Raw genomic sequence first — 22,726 nt, 5'->3', positions numbered from 1 at the left:
CCTGGACAGTCACCATGAGCGTGCCGTGTGTGTGTGTGTGTGTGTGTGTGTGTGTGTGTGTGTGTAAGGGGGGGGGGGGGGGGAGGCATGCATTTTCTGTTTCAGAAGAAAGACTTTTTTGTCCAGAAGGTTAAGTGTTCAGCAGGCTTTATCACTGTGCTTGTCGATGAGTCAATGCACTCTACCATCCTATAAATAGGAAGATTAAAATAACAGCTTGCCCATACATATGAGGATAATCTTTCAAGTGTAAGTTTTGTTCCTTTACTTAAGTATTTGCACTGGAGTCTGACTGAGGAAATGATATGCCTGCCTAATTCTTGTGACAACACACACACACACACACACACACACACACACACACATTTTATTTTTAGTGATATATGTGTTTTTTTAAATTTTGATGAAATAAGTTTTTATATTCTCAGTGAAATCAACAGACAGCCATTTGTCAATTGCTATGACACTTAAAAGCTAAATTACACCATTAAGTTTCTTTTTTATGTGTTTACAAGCTTTTCACTGTATCTTCTGAAGCATGTCTCATTTCATTTCTTCATTCTGTTACTAGTGATGAGTATTTCAAGTTTCCCTCTGGTTATTACACTGATACTCTTAAGTTATAGAAATTTGAAAATAGGCTTTGGGAATCAAATATGGCATAGTAATAACACCACAGAATCTGAATGTATTTCATATTTATTTACAGCAAGTTATTTCACACATGTATGTAAATAACAAAAGAGGATCTGTAAAACATGCCTCTCATCTTGTATGTGATGTATCAATAATATACTGATTCTTTTAGTTGATTTTAACTATCAGATATGTAAAATTACACCTAAGGGAACAACAGAAGTGATGTAATACCTTCAGGACATTGAGTTTTATGAACACAGTTGAATTTATTCATGGCTGTGGTATTTACTGCTAAAGGCACTGTATATACCATTGATTGGAATGTTTTAAGTTTTTATTATTGCTGAGCAGATTTCCAATGCACTTAAAGAAGACACAATATAAATAACACCTTTGCACATAAGTTACTTTCTGATCAGCTGTTGGATACACTAAGAACAAAAAGTGCATCATCTAGCCAGTAAAACGCCTGATTGAGATCTCCTTCACACAAATATGGTAGTCTGCACCATCGTTCAACATGGAAGCCTGCTGGTTCAAATAAGTCAACAATGGCTGATGCTGCCTGCTCCTCAAATGTTTCTCCTTTGATGGGTAACCATTCAGTTGGACGATGATCTGCTTGTCCACCTTCCAAAAAATAAAACCAGTTCTTAATGTTAATACTTTTATATCAAGGAAACAATGTAAACTGTAAAAAACAATGATTCTTCTGAGATCATAACAAATAAAAATTATAACCAATTAAAAACAAGAAGCTTTTGATCTTACAGGCCTACATATTTACAGACCACAGATTTAAAAAAAAGCATTACAGGATCACGCAAAGTGTTGGAATAATATATGGAGTTTTATCTAATGAAATAACAGTGAATGACAGGTGAAATCTCAATAAATCACACATGAAAACAAAAATTTTGTTCGAATGCTTTTATGTTTTGAATAAAATGAGTACTCACTTTTTGCTACCTTATTTCTGCTGTGTACTGAAGATTTTCATATATGATTTAATTACAACTAGAAATTGTAGTTCTTTCTTTAATTTAACAATTTTTATTTCAGTGCAAAAAAGTGGAATTTCAGATAACATAGAAACTAATGCCTTTGACATAGTACCTAAATGTGGAATACTTTTAGAACATGGCACTTGTATCAGAATTGTTATCTGCACAAAAAGGTACTTGTAGTTTTGAATAACTGCAAGGAATTTAAGCAGTCGACATTTAAACAAATTTTACATCTAAAATTGGTCTATTATACTTTACCAGCCATTCAGTTCTCTGTTGTGGTATATGGGAATACCGCCACTGAGGGAACAGAGTTTGCAGACGATCACAGCTTACACTGACACAAGGGACATATGAAAATCAAATTAAATGCATAAAAATGAAACTGATAGATGAAATTCATAACTTTATTTATCCTCTGTTACAAGCTAACACATGCATCTCCAGCAACTCAATACCACTAACAAAGTTAATGTCAGGTGTGGGCACATCCCATATATTATACTGGGGTTTCTATTTTAAGGAATTTACAGTATAATTGGCACAAAGTGTAGGTAACTTATATTGATATGACTACTTGAGAATTTGGCTGCCTGAAAGCACTGTGTTTTCATATTCTACTTGTAGCTTATTCAATACTGCTTTCACATCGGATAGTATTGATTGGGGGCATCCAGAGATTCTGATGCTCAACTTTAGTTACTCCCACACAGTAACTTTCCCAGCAAGAATAGAAAGACATAGTGGAAAAGTGGCTGGTAATTACTAAATCCAACTGTCTTTCATAAAACAATTGTGAACACCATAAGAAATGGTTTATGTGCACTTGATGGTCAAATGGCACCAATGCGGCACTCTACCATTGAGGATTAGCTACAGAGGGAAAGATACTCCACAATGAATTTTCACTCTGCGCAGAGTGTACACTGATTTGAAACTTCCTGGCAGATTAAAACTGTGTGCCAGGCCAGGACTCAAACCTGGGACCTTTGCCATCCACAGGTGACAGTTCTACCAACTGAACTATCCATACATGATTCATGACCCACCCTCACAACCTCCATTTCTTCCAGGAATGCTAGTCCTGCAAGGTATGCCAGAGAATTTCTCTGGAGATTGGAAGGGAGGCAATAATAATTCCAAGAACAGAGCACAGCTACTTTGGAGCATTATGAAGTGTGAAATAAACAAACAAGGTAGTGGAAATGATAATCAGGGGGACAGAGTCCAGTGCTAGGTTCACAGATGATGTACCGATTTGGCAGCATGTAAAGAATACTTGGAGGCCTCTTTAAAGGAATTGACAGGATAGTTGGCACAGGATGTGGATAACTAATAAAAAAACATAGACAAAAATTATGAATAATAGTAGAATGGACAATAATGACTTAGCAGGAGTGACACAGAAGTGAAAGTAACTAAAGTACTCCCCAACACAGGAAGCAAGATTATACAGGATGCTCAAACCAAGGAATATATCATAAGTGAAATAGTACAGGTGAAGAAAACTTTTTTCAGTAAAAGACCTCTATAGTTATCAGATGCTGATATGGAACTAAGGATGACCTTCCGGAAAGTTTTCACCTGGTATGGAAGTCAAATATGTACAATTGGAAATAAGTGAAAGGAACAACTGGAAGCATTTGGAATCTATTGCTATCAAAGAATGCCTGAAGGTCTGAAATGAAGTACTAAAATGAATAGGTGAGTACATGACAGAAGTAATCTATGGTGTACCCTCATAAGAGGAAGGGGCAGGTGACTGGGACATCAGCTATCACATCCAAGAATAATTAACATAATGCTGGAAGGATGATATTTGGTATGGTCTGTGGGGCACCCAACTGCACGTTTATCAGCATCCATACAAAGTCCTAGTCTTTTCATAGTCATGTCATGTCACTTCTTCTGAATGATGATCAAATGATGAGGACAACACAAACACCCACTCCCCGGGTGGAGAAAATTCCTGACCAGGCTGGGAATTGAACCTGGGATGCCACGATCCAGAGGCAGCAATGCTATTCACTAGACCAAGAGCTGTGGACTGATGCTGAATGGAGCAGACAGAGACTACAATATGAAAAATTTTTAGAGAATATGTGTAGTAGCTATTGTGGTCATGAAAATACTAGCACACAGTAGAGAAAGGTGGAGCACAGCATCAAAACAGACTGATAACTTAAAAATAAAATCACAGTTTTGTACATAGGTGGCACCAAAAGTACTGGTCACCAATAATCATTCTGACTGAACATTAGTTTCATAGTAAATACACTGACAAAATAGACAGGATGACATCAAGAACTCCTTGACCAAACGCTGCTCAAATGATACTACAGTACTGCCATGCCTGTGTGGTATCTGATTAAAATTTCATCCATATTTTTATCCTTATTATGGTGAAGATCACGACACAGCATGTACACAGGACACACAATATGCAACTTATCACCATTTTTCAGACTTTAACCCTTCACTCACAAGGTGTGGTGTCTCAGAAAGTGCAAAAATTTTCAAACTTGTGCTCCAAGGTCAGCTGTGGTGGAATGCTTCTATACTCCCCCTACCCTCCTTAAATTGCCAACATTACAGTGTTTTGTTGGCAGTTACATTATTACCTTCTTTGTTTGTTGCTGACACATGTTACTGACAAGTGTTAGGGTCTCCTATACTATACCCTGTGAACTACATACCTGTTTTTTCCAGTCCAGTACCATCTAGAACAAAATGTGTTCACAGGAATTTGTCAGTTTTAACTTTTCCAAATTTAATGAAATTGATAGAGGAAGGTGTCAAGTGATATAGATAAATAAATAGGTGAAAAAGATGATGATTTTACAATAGGCAGTGCTAGCAAACAACAGCATCATTCAGATGAAGAACTTCAGGACTACTGTGATGGGGATCTGCCTGTTTCTCTAATAAAATACTTAAAATGTTAGTTATAGTAAAATGCATTCTGAGTAATAATAAAAGAAATGTAGATCCAAGCACTGAATGTCTGTTTTGCAGACTTTCTTTTTATACCTGTCAAGTGGAACTGAAACCCTGGAATTTAGTTTTATGTGGAAATTTACTTGCTACAAAGATAAAATAATTTTTCAGAACGTAAAATTCAATTCTCTCTCTCTCTCTCTCTCTCTCTCTCTCTCTCTCTCTCTCTCTCTGTCTGTGTGTGTGTGTGTGTGTGTGTGTGTGTGTGTGTGTGTAAGTGTGTGTGCTATTTAAATCACAGAAAAGTATGTTTTTTGCATGATAAATGCTCAAATTCTTTGGGCTTTATTTAGTGCAGTAAAATAAACAAGGAGCATTTAAACAACACTTGAATAATTGTAAAAATAAATGGTGTATAATAACATAAATTAAAAATTTCAAATGGTTTGTGCCCTAAATCTTGGTTTAAACATAATAGTCCCAGAGAAACCCCCCATCCCTATCCTCTCCCCCTCTCTGCTTGTATTATATATTACAGAAAAGCCATCTCATTATTTAAGGATGAAAAAACACTGAATCATTAGCACGAGGGGGGCTCGGGAGTATCATACTGGAATGGTTGCCTGGCTCTGATGGATATACAGATGATGGCTGCTGAAACCTGGGCAGAGATTATAAGCAGGGTATGACCACAAGTTGTTGGGAACAGATTACTGGTAGCTGGGTTTTCATTTTGAGTTTCAACAAGTGATTTACCACTGACACCATATTGCAGACAACAGTGACTTGCATGGTGAAGAGCCAGAGGTAAATGGGATGCTGAGTGGTGTCTTGCAGTGTTCAGAGATCACTCCTATTTCTGTCTGTGCCAGTCAGCTAAATGCAAACATGTCTGTAGACAGCCTGCCAAAAGAGCACAAATCGCAGTGATGCTCGAGATCTATACCACACCAACTCCTGGAATCATCGTTCGGAGAGCTATTAATGTCACAATAGGACTGATATTGTGATTATTGAAGGGAGGCTGAATGATCACAGAATGTGGCAACAATTGTAAAACCTGTTCCTGTACGTTTCGAGACTGCGATACCAAATGGTATATTCAACAGGACAATGGATGACCCCACATTGTATTTCATATCACATATCCTTGACTGGCTTTTCTGGTCCCCTGATTTATCACCCACAGAACATGTCTGAAATGTGATGGTAAGACACATACTTTCATACCAGCCCCCATCCAGCAGTCATCATGAAATGACACAGCATATGTTTCCAGCTTGCCAAGAAATTCCTCAAGTTATTTGAAAGCTGTTTGCTCCAGGCTAGAATGAATACAAGAGTGTACTTATGGCAGTGGCAGTCACACCTCAGACTGACATTGATGATAGGCACCAATTATGAATAGAATGTAAGTATAATAATTTAATACCAATAGTTGATGATCATGATCTCCGCAAAGTTAGATAAATACCAGAATGGTGCTTCATGGAGTAACACTTTACAATTCCACCAGTTTAGTAATTCTAGTGCATTGTACTGAGGGCTGAAACATGCAACACAACTACGTGATTCTACGCCTGCTATTCACTTCCCCATTAAGGTAGTTTGAATATATACTGCCTCTAGTTTAGTTTAGTTTTTTCCATGTTCTCTGTATTTTTTTCGCAACAAATTGCCATGATGTGGAACGTGTCAATAGATTCATGAGTAAGTTACACCTTCTTTGTGAAATCATGGATAGACTCTGGTTATTTACAACAAGGATTTTTTTGAAACTTGAAACTTCCTGGCAGATTAAAACCGTGTGCCCGACCGAGACTCGAACTCGGGACCTTTGCCTTTTGCGGGCAAGTGCTCTACCATCTGAGCTACCAAAGCATGACTCACGCCCGGTACTCACAGCCTTACTTCTGCCAGTAGCTCATCTCCTACCTTCCAAACTGTACAGAAGCTCTCCTGCAAACCTTGCAGAACTAGCACTCCTGAAAGAAAGGATATTGTGGAGACATGACTTAGCCACAGCCTGAGGGATGCTTCCAGAATGAGATTTTCACTCTGCAGTGGAGTGTGCACTGATATGAAACTTCCTGGCAGATTAAAACTGTGTGCCCGAACGAGACTTGAACTCGGGACCTTTGCCTTTCGCGGGCAAGTGCTCTACCATCTGAGCTACCGAAGCACGACTCACGCCCGGTACTCACAGCCTTACTTCTGCCAGTACCTCGTCTCCTACCTTCCAAACTTTACAGAAGCTCTCCTGCGAACCTTGCAGAACTAGCACTCCTGAAAGAAAGGATATTGCGTAGACATGGCTTAGCCACAGCCTGGGGGATGTTTCCAGAATGAGATTTTCACTCTGCAGTGGAGTGTGCGCTGATATGAACAAAGGTACCGAGTTCGAGTCTCGGTCGAGCACACAGTTTTAATCTGCCAGGAAGTTTCATATCAGCGCACACTCAGCTGCAGAGTGAAAATCTCATTCTTCAAGGATTTTTTTGTTTCAGCCTGAATCTACAACATAATGCAATAAAAGTAACCAAAGTACATACAGTGTATCTACTCTGATATGCATCACTGGATTAGGTGTGGTCAAGTAGAAATGATTTCAATTTGTTTCTAGAACTCTCATCATCTGCCAGCACTTTAGTGAATGAAGGAGGTAATCAAATATTTTTATGACTGCACACTTTGCGCCTTTATAGGCAAGTGGATATTAGAGGCTATTGTTGTTCCAAGTGATATATCAGTTAACAGACTTGCCAAAATGGTTAGACCAGTTCCTATCAGATCAAGGAAGTTAAGTGCTGTCTGGCTTGGCTAGCACTTGGATGGGTCACCGTCCAGATCTGCCGAGTACTGTTGGCAAGCAGGGTACACACAGCCCTTGTGAGGAGGTACTTGACTGATAAGTAGTGGCTAAGATCATGAAAACTGACAGCAGCTGGGAGAGTGGTGTGGTAACCACATACCCCTCCATATCCGCATCCAGTGATGCCAATCAGCTGAGGATGACATGGCAGTCGGCCAATAGCATTGGGGCTTCTGAGACCTGTTCAGGTATAGTTTAGTTTTAGTTATATTTCTTAACACTAGCATTACCTTCAAATAATTGCTGAATGTTCACAGAAAACTCAATGAGGGAATAAAAGAGCTGTGTAGCTGTTGTTAGTATACGTAATATTTTGAAGGCCAAGAAAGCCATTATCTATACAGCAGAATTAATTGCTTCAAAGAGATCTGCTTCAGTTGTACTAAAGATTACTCATCATGACCAGTTTCAGGATGTTAAAAATCCATCTTCAGGTAAATTTATTGTATTTGGTAAAGCATAACACGCAGTCAGGCCAGTGAGTGCAAGGGCTCCAAATCTCGGCATCTTTAGGTAGAAACTGTCAGCCATCAGGATGCTGTATGGTATGAACACCAACCACAACTCTTACCATACAAAATATGTTATTAATACTTTCTCTACATGTGGAATTGCTCCAGAAAATTATTCAATGTTTCATAAAGGAATGAAATTACGCACAGTCAACAAATTTTCTGCTTCTTTCCTCACCAAAATCAGCAATTACACATATGGTGTGGGGGTACTCTGCCCATAACCTCTGCCCATATGTCAGCAGTCACCATCTGTATAACCAAGCAGTCTTTCTGTCAGGATATGTGCCTACTGTTCTTGCCATAAAATTGTCTCGTCCTTCTTGCCACTACTCAGTGTGCAGTCACTGCATTACTGCTAGTTGTCTGTGCAACCTGTCAGTATGATGATCCCATGCCGCTCATGCTAATGATTCGATCTTTTTTAACCCTTAAATCTCAGGGTTACCTTTCTGCACAGTGTGCTACAAAGAGGGGTTCTCTGGGACCATGATGTTTAAACCAAGATTTAAGGCACAAATCATTTGAAATTTTTAATTTATATTATTATGTAACATTTATTTTTGCAGTTCTTTAAGTGTTGTTCTATGCCCCTTCTTTATTTTATTGCGCTAAATAAAGCCTGCAGCATTTTACTATTTATCACACAAAAAAATACTTTTGTGTGGTTTTTTTAATGGTATACGCAAATAGATGGTCAGAGATCCGAATTTTACAGTCTGAAGAATTACAGTATCTCTGTAACAAGTACACTATGTGATCAAAATTATTCGGACACCTGTCTGAAAAGACTTACAAGTTGGCACCCTCCATCGGTAATGCTGAAATTCAACATGGTGTTGGCCCACCCTTAGCCTTGATGACAGCTTCCACTCTCGCAGGCATATGTTCAATCAGGAGCTAGAAGGTTTCTTCGATAATGGCGCCCCATTCTTCACGGAGTGCTGCACTGAGGAAAGGTATCGATATGACTTGGTGAGGCCTGGCATGAAGTTGGCGTTCCAAAACATCCCAAAGGTGTTCTATAGGATTCAGGTCAGGACTCTGTGCAAGTCCGTCCATTACAGGGATGTTATCATCGTGTAACCTCTCCGCCACAGGCCGTGCATTATGAACACGTGCTCCGTCGTGTTGAAAGATGCAATCGCCACCCCCAATTTGCTCTTCAACAGTGGAAAGCAAGAAGGTGCTTAAAACAGCAATGTAGGCCTGCGCTGTGATAGTGCCACGCAAAACAACAAAGGGTGCAAGCCCCCTCCATGAAAAACGCGACCACATCATAGCACCACCGCCTCCGAATTTTACTGTTGGCACTACACACGCTGGCAGATGACGTTCACCGGGCATTCGCCATACACACACCCTGCCATCGGATAGCCACACTGTGTACCGTGATTCGTCACTCCATACAATGTTTTTCCACTGTTCAATCGTCCAGTGTTTACACTTCTTACACCAAGCGAGGCGTCGTTTGGCATTTACAGGCGTGATGTGTGGCTTACGAAGAGCTGCTCGAGCGTGAAATCCAAGTTTTCTCACCTCCCGCCTAACTGTCATAGTACTTGCAGTGGATCCTGATGCGGTTTGGAATTCCTGTGTGATGGTCTGGCTAGATGTCTGCCTATTACACATTATGACACTCTTCAACTGTCGGCGGTCTCTGTCAGTCAACAGACGAGGTCGGCCTGTACGCTTTCGTGCTGTACGTGTCCCTTGACATTTAGACTTCACTATCACAACGGAAACAGTGGACCTAGGGACGCTTAGGGGTGTGGAAATCTCGCGCACAGTCGTATGGCGTAAGTGACACCCAATCACCTGACCACGTGGGAAATCCATGAGTTCAGCGGAGCACCCCATTCTGCTCTCTGACGATGTCTAGTGACTACTGAGGTCGCTGATATGGAGTACCTTACCTGGCAGTAGGTGGCAGCACAATGCACCTAGCATGAAAAACTTATGCTTATGTTTCTTGGGGTGTAGGGTTGTTTGGGAGGGAGGAGACCAGACAGCGAGGTCATCGGTCTTGTCGGATTAGGATGGGGAAGGAAGTAGGCCGTGCCCTTTCAAAGGAACCATCCCGGCATTTGCTTGGAGCGATTTAGGGAAATCACATGATGGCCGGACGCGGGATTGAACCATCGTCCTCCTCAATGCGAGTCCAGTGCACTAGCCACTGCGCCACCCCGCTCGGTCTTTGGGGGTGTCTGGATACTTTTATCACATAGTGCATATTTCCACATAAAACTAAATTCCAGGGTTTTAATTAGTATGCTAAAATTTCACTAGATAGGTACAAAAAGAAAGTCTGCAAAACTGACATTCAGCATTGGATCTACATTTTTCTTATCACTACTCAGAACACATTTGACTATAAGCACTGGAGAAGAGGGATCGCAAACAGTACTGTGCCAATTATAAATAATGTACGGCATGTGTAATTACTAGTGCGTTAACCGTGGTAACTGTTACGTTGTTGGCACACCTGTCTCGACGTAGTGATGGTAGGGCAGCACGAGCGCGACCAGAGCGCGCCCCCCGGGCCTGAGAGTCTCTCGCAGCTGCCGCAGCAGCGTCAGCGGACGGTCGCAGCGGTCCAGCAGGTTCAGCGCGCTAATCACGTGTGGCCGCAGCTCCAGGTACGGCCACTCGTCCGCCTCCACCAGCCTACGGACACGTTGCACACAATAATAAAACTAGAAAAAAAACACAAGGAGGAGAGACGTGGTCTTTTGGAGAGGCAAGGGGCTGGAAAATCACTGTGACCTATTCACGAAGAGAACACGGCAAGTGCCATTTCGCGATTTCCCAGAAACTTCGGTCAGTGGAAGACGGGTCAAAATAATCGAAAGTGTGTCTCTGCTTATTCGTAGATACTCGACCGTTTCTGAGAAAACTACGATCAAAGGCTGACCGGGGCGGTCGAGCGGTTCTGGGCGCTACTATCTGGAACCACGAGACCGCTACGGTCGCAGGTTCGAATTCTGCCTCGGGCATGGATGTGTGTGATGTCCTTAGGTTGGTTAGTTTTGATTAGTTCTAAGTACTAGGGGACTGATGACCTTAGAAGTTAAGTCCCATGGTGCTCAGAGCCATTTGAACCATTTACGATCAAACTTTTCGAGGTACTGTGCCTTTTAGAAAGTAAACACGTCGACCAAAGTGGCTAGCGTCGCGGCTTCATACTTTTGCGCCCCATGTTGAATATCCGATTATTAGTTTTATTTTTGTTTTTCATTAATCTACCCACGTCCGTAGAAGATTACTACGCAAATGCTTCCCAGTGTATACTGAAATAACGTTGTCGTTTTCGTCTACTAATTGTATGTCTGCTAGATGAATTAAACAAATACGATAAATGAATGGAAAAATTATTTCAAATTGTTTTCTGTGAAATTCCTGAGTGAATTTTGATGCTGCAAGCGCCAGTTTTTGGAAAAGCTATCCGTTACGCGTAGTTTGCCGCGAAATTATTGCCAAAGCGTGAAATCTTCAGCAATGTTAGCGACGTTTCTTTTCAGAGTGAGACTAATAGGAATAAATGTCGCTGTGACAAAGTTGCCTTCTCGCGATGCTCATGGTGTTCGGAATTTCTGCTTCAAATGTTTCTACGATCAATATCGCCCAGGCGATTGCACTAAATCTCCCTGAAGAATAAGAATAAAAATAAGAATAAAATATAAGAATTAACAATGAAATTTAAGAATATGAGGAGTTAAAAAAATGGTAACCCCTGAAAATACAAAACACACTTTATTATGTGATAAACGCATGACGATTATTGTGAGACCCAGTTGTAATTTTACATTTAATATAACTCCCTTGTATCCCCTAACCTGATAAGAAACATTCGTGTAGTAACCTTCTACGGATATGGGTAGATAAATGAAAAAATAACATAAATGAAAACAGTAATGGAGTTTCGAACACGGGACGCAAAATTGAGAGACTGCGATCCTAACCACTATGCCACCAACTGGGTTAGCTTATAGCGCGTTAAAAAGCATTTAAGTATTTCGAAAATGTTGACGGTCGTTTTCTCACAAAAGGTCAAGTATTTACGTATAAGCTGAGCCACGTGTTCGCTTATTTTGACTCCTTTTTCACCGAGCGAAGTTTTTGGGAAATCGGGGTATGGCACTGCCGTCTTCTGCTCTTCCGACAAACCCTCTCCACATTTGTCTCAAGTGATCTTCTGTAACCAATAAAAAACTCTATCAGTTCACTGATAGAACTGGAACGAAAAACTAATCTAATCTAATCACGAGGCCTAGCGGGTCAGATTATCCCAACTGTACCACCTTCAGACATGCAGCTACCAAGAAACACGTGGAGACGCAGCAACCGCATCACAACTAAACATGCAAGATTTGTGTCAAAGCATCCTTTTACAAATCGAATCTTGCACACAGCGCTATGACTGTGTTGCGGTGGAATGAATGACCAACAAGAAGATTTGAAGGAGACTGAAAGCACTTAATGAAGGCACTCATGTCAATGTGCAGCAGACCCTTGCAGTCAGAGAAAAAGATCATGACTTTCCCAGAGGTGGCGTGCACGGCTTTGGATTTTTGCTGTGAGGGTGAATCCATGTGTCTCCATGGTTGAATATGACGCTTACTCTCTGGCTCAAAATGATGACGCCATGTTTCATCTCCAGTGACAATACGAGACAGCAAACGGTATTCTTCAGCGTGATACCGTTCCAGTCGCTGAAGTGATGCCGACATTCTCTTTAACTTCTGTTCCTCCGTCAGGCTGTGGAGGACCCATTGCGCACAGATTTTCTGGAACTTCAGATGCTCTTCCATCACGGCATCAGCGGTACCGTGACTGATGCCGAACATGAGCCGGATGTCTTTCGCCGTCGGTCATTTCTGACGGCAGCATCCACCACAGCAATGACAGAAGGGTTAATGACACGACGAGCCCGCCCTGGCCAACTGCTGTCTTTCAACGACACCCGACCTTCTTGAAATCGTTTATTCCATGCAAACACACGGGCACAAAAATGGCTCTGAGCCCTATGCGACTTAACTGCTGAGGTCATCAGTCGCCTAGAACTTAGAACTAATTAAACCTAACTAACCTAAGGACGTCACACACATCCATGCCCGAGGCAGGATTCGAACCTGCGACCGTAGTGGTCGCTCGGCTCCAGACTGTAGCGCCCAGAACCGCACGGCCACTCCGGCCGGCACACACGGACACGTGACATACTGTGTTCGCCATACACATACATAAGTGTACACGTACCTAAGTGCAATGTGAAATGAAATGGTATTGTTTACACCGTCTGTTGAATTTCATATTGTTTCCTTATTTATGGAGGCCCGATGATGCCTAGTGCGAACAGGTGAAACACGTTTGGTTACAAACAAAATAAACATTTATTACAAAAGATGGATTTGTTCTTACCTACGCAATAAGCATAACAACATCATAATTAACTCTCGTACGGAGCGAAGGAAAGCAAAATTCCTGTATGTCTCCGCATGCGCTCTAACTTCTTTTTCTTGCGATTTCTATTTTTGCCACATAATACGATGCAGGCAGCAGAATTGTTGCACACTGCACTTGGAATATTGGTTCTCCAAATATCCCACCATTTTTCTCTGGAACATATGCCTTTCATTGAACGATTCCCACACGTTTTCTGAGTATCCGTACCACACTTTCGATGAGACATACCGACCTGTTCGATCCAGGCCTTCTGATCTCTCGATCCTCTCGACTTATGCCGTCAGGTCCATCTGATAAGGACTCAATACACAGAAGCAATATGCTAGAATAGGGCACACTCAACTAGAGTCTCGTAATGCAGCTTTCGAACATATGCGATACATTGCTAACTCCCTCACCCTTGCCCCACCTCCTAATACTTATTTCATATGTTCATAGTTCATACCGCTCCGTAGTTTCTCTGGACGACCTTTACCGCTACGATGGAAAGGCGAACACAATAGGCAATGAAAGACTGACCAGACTAGCATTAATGTCAAGTCTTCACTCGTTTCATTGTAGAAAACTGACCACAATGACAAAAGTGAAGATTTAATTACAGAGAACAATGGGCAATGAAAGACTGACAAAACTAGCATCTACATCAGTACATAGTCCTCTTCCTTTTACAACAGAATATTTAAATGCCATTGCAAGAGGAGGAAAAAAACAAAGATTTTACTATAGTTATCAAATGAAGTTTTGTGGTGATTATACTCGTACATGCACATAAATAAATTTAATGTTAATTAAGAAAAGTAGTCACAAATTTGAATTACATCAAATATATATTAAATAATTAATTATATAAGAAGTCCATCTTTCATGTAAAACGAATACCTGTTTAGGTGATATATCTATCTAATCTTCAATGAATACTCTGATTTTATGTGACATGGATAGCATAAGGAAATAATAATTTCATTTTGTTGTGCTGCATTAAAATATTTTAATTAAACTGGTTAACTCATTTTACAATTTGCCTGCTGCCTTCATGTGAAGATAATTGTTATATAAATCATTCACATAACGATTATTTTTACTCATGTCCTTTTGTTTAGTAGTTTTTATTCTTTTTCAAATGTTCTATAATTGCCATCAAACAGTAATTTTCTAATTTTTAGAAACAATGATATAAAAATTGTTTTCATTACTTTTGTAACAGTACTTATCTTGAGTTTGGGAATATTTCTTTATTTCTTGGTCTGACAATATTTAATTTTAATGTTGGTTTGAGGAAGATTCCCAATATGCTTAGTTCAGTGATATTTACATCAGATGGTGGCTAGTGATCAACAATACGTACTATGCATCTGTGCATAAACAGTGATATATCATGACTTCAAGTTTTATCAGAAGAACAATGTTCCACTGTGACATGTCTTATTCATAATATCTTGGAACGGTGAGTCCAACCATCACAACCACAGAGGATTTCTGAATGAAGAACATATAAATGACAATATATGTTGTATTGTAGAGGAGTTTATTAGTATTAAAGAGTGTATAACTATGATATTACGAATAAATACAAACTCTTTATGAGGTCGCTTATATCAGAAGTCTAGTTGAAATCAACATGTAAAGCAATGTTAAGATCCTAAAACTGTAGCTCACAATAACTGTGTATTCGGATTTAAATAAATTTGATTGCTATAGTTTCAATCTGACTTTTGAATCAATAATCTTGTTCTTGATCACTTAAAGAAACTGAAGAATTTTGATTAAATGAAAGATACTTTACTGAAATTTGATGTTGAATTGAAGAACTTGAGAAGCTTTGATGTGCTGAAGGAATTCTGACTTGGTTTTATGTACGCTTTAAATTTAAATACAAGATTGTAGTACGAAGAAAGATAGCTATTGTCAATAGAGTTTTGGACCCATTTAACTTTACAAGTTATTCAACACAAGTCAAGATTCTTCCTCTGTTATAGTGAGTCTTGTATTAGAAGACAGCTGTATTTTGTTAGCAAACAGGCAATACTTTATATTAGAAATTTAATTTGTCTGGCAATAGAGTGAAATTATATTACCAAATAAAGAAATATTTAACTTTGCATTGGGGTATTTGTTATATATACGAATACATGTCACACTTTCTTAAGAAAAGCTTTTCTTGCTTAATTTTATGGACGAAATACTATTTGTATAAAGTTCTCCGAAAAGCAAATTGTCTGCAGAAAATTAAGAAATAAATAAATATGTTTTCAGAACAAATAAAAAAAACATGAGCCTTTTTAAAGTCCTCTTTAAACCTTGGGTAAAATCCTGGATACATACTTAAGAGTCTTCGCTTACTTCTGTACATAATTTTAATAGTCACTATACAGAACAAGTCACATGAATCAACACTATATTTACAAAGGCTACTTCTACTACGAGCAATGGCAGCTAGTATAAACATTCTGGAATGGCACGACGTCAGCCGACTTTCACTGACCAAAGAGGATCAAGTTAAAGAGTGCAACTAATAGTCTATCTCTATGGTATTAGCCATATGGCATAATCAGTCTGGCGTCAGGTGTCAAAAGGGTCACAAATGCTTTGGCAACATCAGCAATTATTTATTTTCTATAAAAATGGATCAGTTCATATTAAATGTTGGTATAAGAAGGGAATAAAGCGACGAAAAGTTTTTGAACGTTAAATACTGCATTTGGAAAATCTGCTATGAGTAAAACAAAGGTTTTGAAGTGGCTTAAGAGTTTCGAACAAGGCCGTTCATGAAGATCACGAGTGCCCTAAGCTTTCCAGCACATAATCTGCTGATGAAACTGTGGAAAAAATGAAAGAAATGATTATTAACAGTCACTGTATCACAATCAAAGAAGTTCTGGATGATGTTCTATATCTATTGGTTCATGCCGTGAAATTTTGTCGGAAGTTTTGGGCATGGAGGATATGACAGAAAAGGTAGATTCGAAATTATTGAAGTTCGAAAAAGAAACCATCGGAGAATGAAAGTTGCTTAGCTAACAACGATGCAGAATTACTGAAACGTATCATGAACGTAATGGAACATGGGTTTACGGATATTCAGTCGATACTAAGTCTCGATCGTCAGAGCGCAAGCATTTTGGATCGCCAGGATCGAATAAGCTCGACAGGGTGAATGTGAAATGTTCAAAAGAGCTCGGCAGCTGCGGCGAAATGTGAAACGTTCTTGGATTCTAACGGCTTAGTGCACCACGAGTTCTTATTATAGGGTTGAAAGTGCAATACGCAGAGCTACCTACAAGTTGAACGCCCTTTGCGTGAAGCAATACGAAAAAAAAGACTGGATTTGGAGAAACAATTCATACTTTTTGCACCACTGTATTGTAGCTGTTCACGCTGCTTGCTTGTTCGTGAATTGTTGGTTTAAAAATATAAAATTAAACTTTACAGAATTAAACTTTACAGAAGCTCTCCTCGCAGGAGAGCGTCTGTAAAGGTTGGAACGTAGGAGACGAGGTACTGGCAGAAGTAAAACTGTGAGGACGGGACGTAAGTCGTGCTTGGGTAGCGAAATGCAAAGGCCCCGAGTTCGAGTTTCGGTCCGACACACAGTTTTAATCTGCCAGGAAGTTTCAGTCTACAGGGTGATTCAGTTGCCCCTTCCGATCAATTTTATGCAACCCGCAAAGCATTCAAAAACCACACGCGAAATTTTGATATACCCTCGCTAACTACGTGCTAACTATTATTTCTACAGAAAAAATGAACTGCATCTTTTTGTAGGTAATTTAATGTGGTTAAATTGTGTACCGGGATACGTTTTCACTGGAGAACACGGTTTTCGAGTTATTCACGAGAAACGTGTTTGAAGATCACTTTTATGCGTTTTTATTGGGTAATTCGAAAACCACGGCCTCTAGCGAAAACGTATCCGAGTACAAAGTTTAACTACATTAAATTTCCTACAAACAGTCCTGTTTATTTTTCCTGTATGAATAATAGATGAGTATAGGACAATATCAACAGCAGAAGAAAATGGTTAAACAGGGTAAGGATTCGTTACGAATAGGAAGTAGTTCAGAGAGTAAGTTCCCGTGAGCAGTTCAGTGAGAGGGTTATTCTCGTCATACTAGACAGCAAACCAGCAACGACAATTTCTAGTATACATGCCGACGCCAGAAGCAGAATATGAAGAGACAGAGAAAGTATATAAGGATATTGAACAGGTAATACAATAAGTAAATGGATATGAACATCTGATAGTCATCGGAGATTGGAATGCGTTTGTAGGGAAAGGAGAAGAAGAGATTGTTACAGGAGAATATTGTCTTCGTAGTAGGAATGAGAGAGGCTAAAGACTTATTGAGTTCTGCAATAAATTTCAGCTAGTAATAGCGAATACTCTGTTCGAAAATGCCAAGAGGAGGAGGTATACTTGGAAAAGGTCGGGAGATAAAGAAAAAATTCAGTTAGATAACATCATGCTCAGGGAGAGATTCCGAAATCAGATACTGGATTGAAGGGTGTAGCCAGGAGCAGATATAAATTTAGATCACAATTTAGTAATGACGACGAGTAGGTTGAAGTTTAAGAGATTAATCAGGAAGAACGAATGTGCAAGAAGGTGGGATATGGATGTACTACGGAATGAAGATATATGCTTGAAGTTCTCTAAGGTTACAGGTACTGCGATAATGAATAGCTCAGTAGGCAATACATCTGAAGGGAGCTCTAAAGAGAGCAGTCACAGAAGTTGGAAAGAAAAACATAGGTACAAAGAAGATAACTGCGAAGAAACCATGGGTAACAGAAGAAATACTTAAGTTGATCGATGAAAGAAGGAAGTACAAAAATGTTTAGGGAGATTCAGGAATACAAAAATAAAAGTCACTTAGGAATGAAATAAATAAGAAGTGCAGCAGCAAAAATGCGAAGGTGTCGAAAAAGAAATGATTATCGGAAGGACAGACTCAGCATACAGGAAAGTCAAAACAACTTTCGGTGACATTAAAAGCAAGGGTGATAACATTAAGAATGCAATAGGAATTGCACTGTTAAATCCAGAGGAGAGAGCGGATAGGTGGATAGAATACATTGAAGGCCTCTATGAGGGGGAAGATTTGTTTAATGTGATAGAAGAAGAAACAGGAGTCGATTCCGAAGAGATAGGGGATCCAGTATTAGAATCAGAATTTAAAAGAGCTTTGGAGGACTTCAGATCAAAGATTGGATCGATAACATTCCATCAGAAATTCTAAAAGCATTCGGGGAAATGGAAACAGAATGACTATTTACGATGGTGTGTAGAACGTATGAATCCGGCGACATACCATCTGACTTTCAGAAAAGCATCGGCCACACAATTCCAAAGACAGCAAGTGCTGACAAGTGTGAGAATTATCACACAATCAGCCTAACAGCTCATGCATTCAAGTTGCTGAGAAGAATAGTATACAATAATGAACAAGAAAATTGAAGAACTGTTAGATAACGATCAGTTTGGATTAGGAAAGGTAGAGGCACCACAGAAGCAGTTCTCACGTTGCGGTCGAGAATGGAAAGAAAGGCTAAAGAGAAATCAAGACTCGTTCATTGGATTTGTAGACCTGGACGAAGCGTTCGACAGTGTCAAATGGTACAAGATTTTCGAAATTCTAAGAAAAAGCGGGGTAAGCTATAAGGAAAGATGGGTAATATAAATATGTACAAGAAACAACAGGAAACAGTGTGACTGAAAGACAAAGAACGAAGAGCTCGCATTAAAAATAGTGTAAGGCAGGGATGTAGTTCTTCGCCAATACTGTTCAACATTGCTGTCCTCAGTGAAAAAAAGAAGAATTACAGATTCTGATGAATGTGATGAACAGTCTAATGAGTACATGATGTAGATTGAGTGTAAATCGAAGAAAGACGGAACTAATGAGAAATAGTAAAAATGAGAACAGTGAGAAGCTTAACATCAGGGTTGGTGATCACGAAGTATATGAAGTTAAGGAATTCTGCTGATTAGGAAGCAAAACAATCCTCGGTGGTCGTACCAAGGACGACACAAAAAGCAGGTTAGCACTGGCAAAAAGGGCATTTATTGCCAAGAGAAGTTTAGTAGTGTCAAACATAGAACTATAGAACTTAATTTGAGGAAGAAATTTCTGGGAATGTACGTTTGGAGCACTGCATTGTATGCAAGCGAAACATGGATTGTGGGAAAACCGGAACAGAAGATAATCGAAACTTTTGTGATGTAGTGTGGACTGATAGGATAAGAAATTAGGAGGTTCTCTGCATAATCAGCGAAGAAACAAATATATGAAAAACACTGACAAGAAGAAAGGACGAGATGGTGGGACATCTGTTAATACGTCACCGAATAGCTTCCACGACACTAGAGAGAGCTGTAGAGGGCAAAAACTGTAGAGGAAGACAGAGACTGGAATACATTCAGCAAATGATTCAGGACGTATGTTGCAAGTGCTACTCTGAGATGAAGAGGTTGGCACGAGAGAGGAATTCGTGATGGGCCACATGAAACCAGTCAAAAACTGACGACTCAATGAAAGGTTCGGGCATAGCAAGCGAAAGAATATGAAAAACTTGCGTGTAGTATTTGAATGCGTCGCAGGTTGCATAAAACACAACAGTAAGGGCAGCTGACTCTCACTGTAAGAAAGGTAGTAGGAGTAATCTACTAAATTACAGGCCCATATCGTTAACGTCGATATGCAGCAGGGTTTTGGAATATATATTGTGTTCGAAGATCATGAATTACCTCGAAGACAAGTCTATTGACACACAGTCAACACAGCTTTAGAAAACATCGTTCTTGTGAAACACAACTAGCTCTTTACTTGCACAAAGTGTTGAGTCCTATTGACAAGAGATTTCAAATTGATTCCGTATTTGTAGATTTCCAGAAACCTTTTGACACTGTACCTCACAAGTAGCTTGTAGTGAAATTGCGCGCTTAGGGAATATCATCTCAATTTTGCGACTGCTTCAAATGGTTCAAATGGCTCTGAGCACTATGGGACTTAACAGCTATGGTCATCAGTCCCCTAGAACTTAGAACTACTTAAACCTAACTAACCTAAGGACATCACACAACACCCAGGCATCACGAAGCAGAGAAAATCCCTAACCCCGCCGGGAATCGAATCCGGGAACCCGGGCGTGTGAAGCGAGAACGCTACCGCACGACCACGAGCTGCGGCCTTTTGCGACTGGATTCGTGATTTCCTGTCAGAGAGGTCACAGTTCGCAGTAACTGAAGTAATTGAAGGAAAGTCATCGAGTAAAACAGAAGTGATTTCTGGCGTTACCCAAGGTAGCGTTGTAAGCCCTCTGCTGTTCCTTATCTTATAAATGATTTAGGAGACAATCTGAACAGACGTCTTAGGTTGTCTGCAGATGATGCTGTCTTTTCTCGACAAGTAAATTCATCAGAAGATCAAAACAAATTGCAAAACGATTTAGAAAAGATACCTGTATGGTGCAAAAATTGGCAACGAAAAGTGTGAGCTCATCCATAGGAGTGCTAAAAGGAATCCGTTGAATTTCTATTACACGATAAATCAATCAAATTGTAATGCCGTAAATTCAACCAAATACCTAGGAATTACAAAAAAATTTAGATTATGAGGAACACACAGCAAATGTTGTGGGGAAGGCTTATTGACAAGACACTTAGAAACTGTAAGAGATATACCAAAGAGACTGCCTACACTACGTTTGTCCGTCATCTTTTAGAATACTGCTGCGCGGTCTGGGATCCTTATCAGATAGGGTTGACGGAGTACATCGAGAAAGTTCAAAGAAGAGTAGCATGTTTTGCATTATCACGAAGTAGGGGCGAGAGTGTCACTGACATGACACAGGATCTCAGGTGGTGATCATTAAAACAAAGGCGTTTTTCGTTGCGGGGGAATCCTCTCACGAAATTTCAGTCACCTACTTTCTCCTCCGAATGCGAAAATATTGTTGACACCGATCTATATAATCATCATAATATAAGGGAATCCAGAGCTCGCACGGTAAGATATAGGTGTTCGTTTATTCCGCGCGCTGTACGAGATTTGAATAATAGAGAATTATTGTGAAGGTGGTTCGATGAACCCTCTGCCAGGCACTTAAATGTGATTTGCAGAGTATCCATGTAGATTTAGAAAATGACAGTTTTTCACTCTGGTAGGCCGCCAAATTTTCTGCTTGTCCGCGCACGCAGTTACAGGTCCCTTCCGCGCAGCCCTACAGGTTTCACGCGGCCAGTTACCGCGCACCTTCGGAAGGTAGAAGTTTGGCCCGCTCAAGTCCGCTAAGAGCACGAGCGCAACTCTGGCAGTAATTGTCGCAACTGGGGCGACGCGAGACAGGAGACAAGACGGCGGCCGGCCGGACCTGGCGTGCATTAGCGCTGATTGGCCGGCGCGGGCCAGCCTTCGTTACTGCAGTAGTGGGCCCCGCGGGGCGGCTTAATTTGATGGCAGCGCCTTACGCGGACAACTTTAGTGCGCGGAGGAGGCGGCGCGCGCATTAAGACAGCCGCGCAGTAAAACCTGCCGGGAGGCTCCGCCATCTAATATGCCTGCGACGGTGTAAACACTTTTAAGGCCGGAGGGTCTCGCCTGCATGTAAAACGCAGCCTGGCAGCTACGCCACGCCGCCCTCGCCCGAGGCGCTGTTGCTTCTGCTTCACGATAGCACGGGACCGCGACCGTAAATTACGTGCGCTTGTACTGACGTCAGTTTTGTTCGCTTCTGCCAACAGACACGACAACACAGTGCGGGAATTTTGTGGACAAATTCGAATACCAATAAACTATCTCTCCGAATGTCCTTTGTATCCACTTTTAAACATGTACGAGGTGTGTGAGGAAAGTAATGAGACTGATTTTTGAAACTGAAGAGCCAGAAAAACTGGTACACCCGCTTAATATCGTTTAGGGCCCCAGAGAACACACAGAAGTGCCGCAACACGACGTGGAATGGACTCGACAAATGTCAGAAGTAGTGCTGGAGGGAACTGACACCTTGAGTCCTGCAGGGCTGTCCATAAATCCGTAAGAGTACGAGGTGGTAAAGATCTCTTCTGAACAGCACGGTGCAAGGCATCCCAGATATGCTCAATAATACTCATGTCTGGGGAGTTTAGTGGCCAGCGGAAGTGGGTAAACTCAGAAGAGTGTTCATGGAGCCACTCTTTAGCAATTCTGAACGTGTGGGGTGTCTCACTGCCCTGCTGGAATTGCCGAAGTCCGTCGGAATGTACAATTGTCATGAATGGATGCAGGCACATGTCACCTGGAAGAGTCGTATCTAGGCGT

General features: G+C 40.6%; 1 protein-coding gene across 1 annotated transcript in view; it reads right to left on the bottom strand.

Moving 5' to 3' along the window:
- Window positions 1-753: 753 nt before the first annotated feature.
- LOC124605987 (protein-L-histidine N-pros-methyltransferase-like) overlaps window positions 754-22,726 on the bottom strand; it is a 133,929-nt gene continuing 111,956 nt past the window's right edge. The window contains exons 4-5 of the mRNA XM_047137951.1: window positions 10,453-10,634; window positions 754-1,269 (exon numbers count right to left, since the gene is read on the bottom strand). Of these exons, the coding sequence (XP_046993907.1) occupies window positions 1,055-1,269; window positions 10,453-10,634 (397 nt within the window). The 3' untranslated portion in view covers window positions 754-1,054. The remainder of the gene's footprint in view (window positions 1,270-10,452; window positions 10,635-22,726) is intronic.

The sequence above is a fragment of the Schistocerca americana genome, chromosome 3 (genome assembly GCF_021461395.2).
Source record: "Schistocerca americana isolate TAMUIC-IGC-003095 chromosome 3, iqSchAmer2.1, whole genome shotgun sequence".
NCBI classification, from domain to species: domain Eukaryota; kingdom Metazoa; phylum Arthropoda; class Insecta; order Orthoptera; family Acrididae; genus Schistocerca; species Schistocerca americana.
The sequence above is the reverse complement of the archived record's forward strand: the minus strand, read 5'-3'. Positions and strand labels throughout refer to the sequence as shown.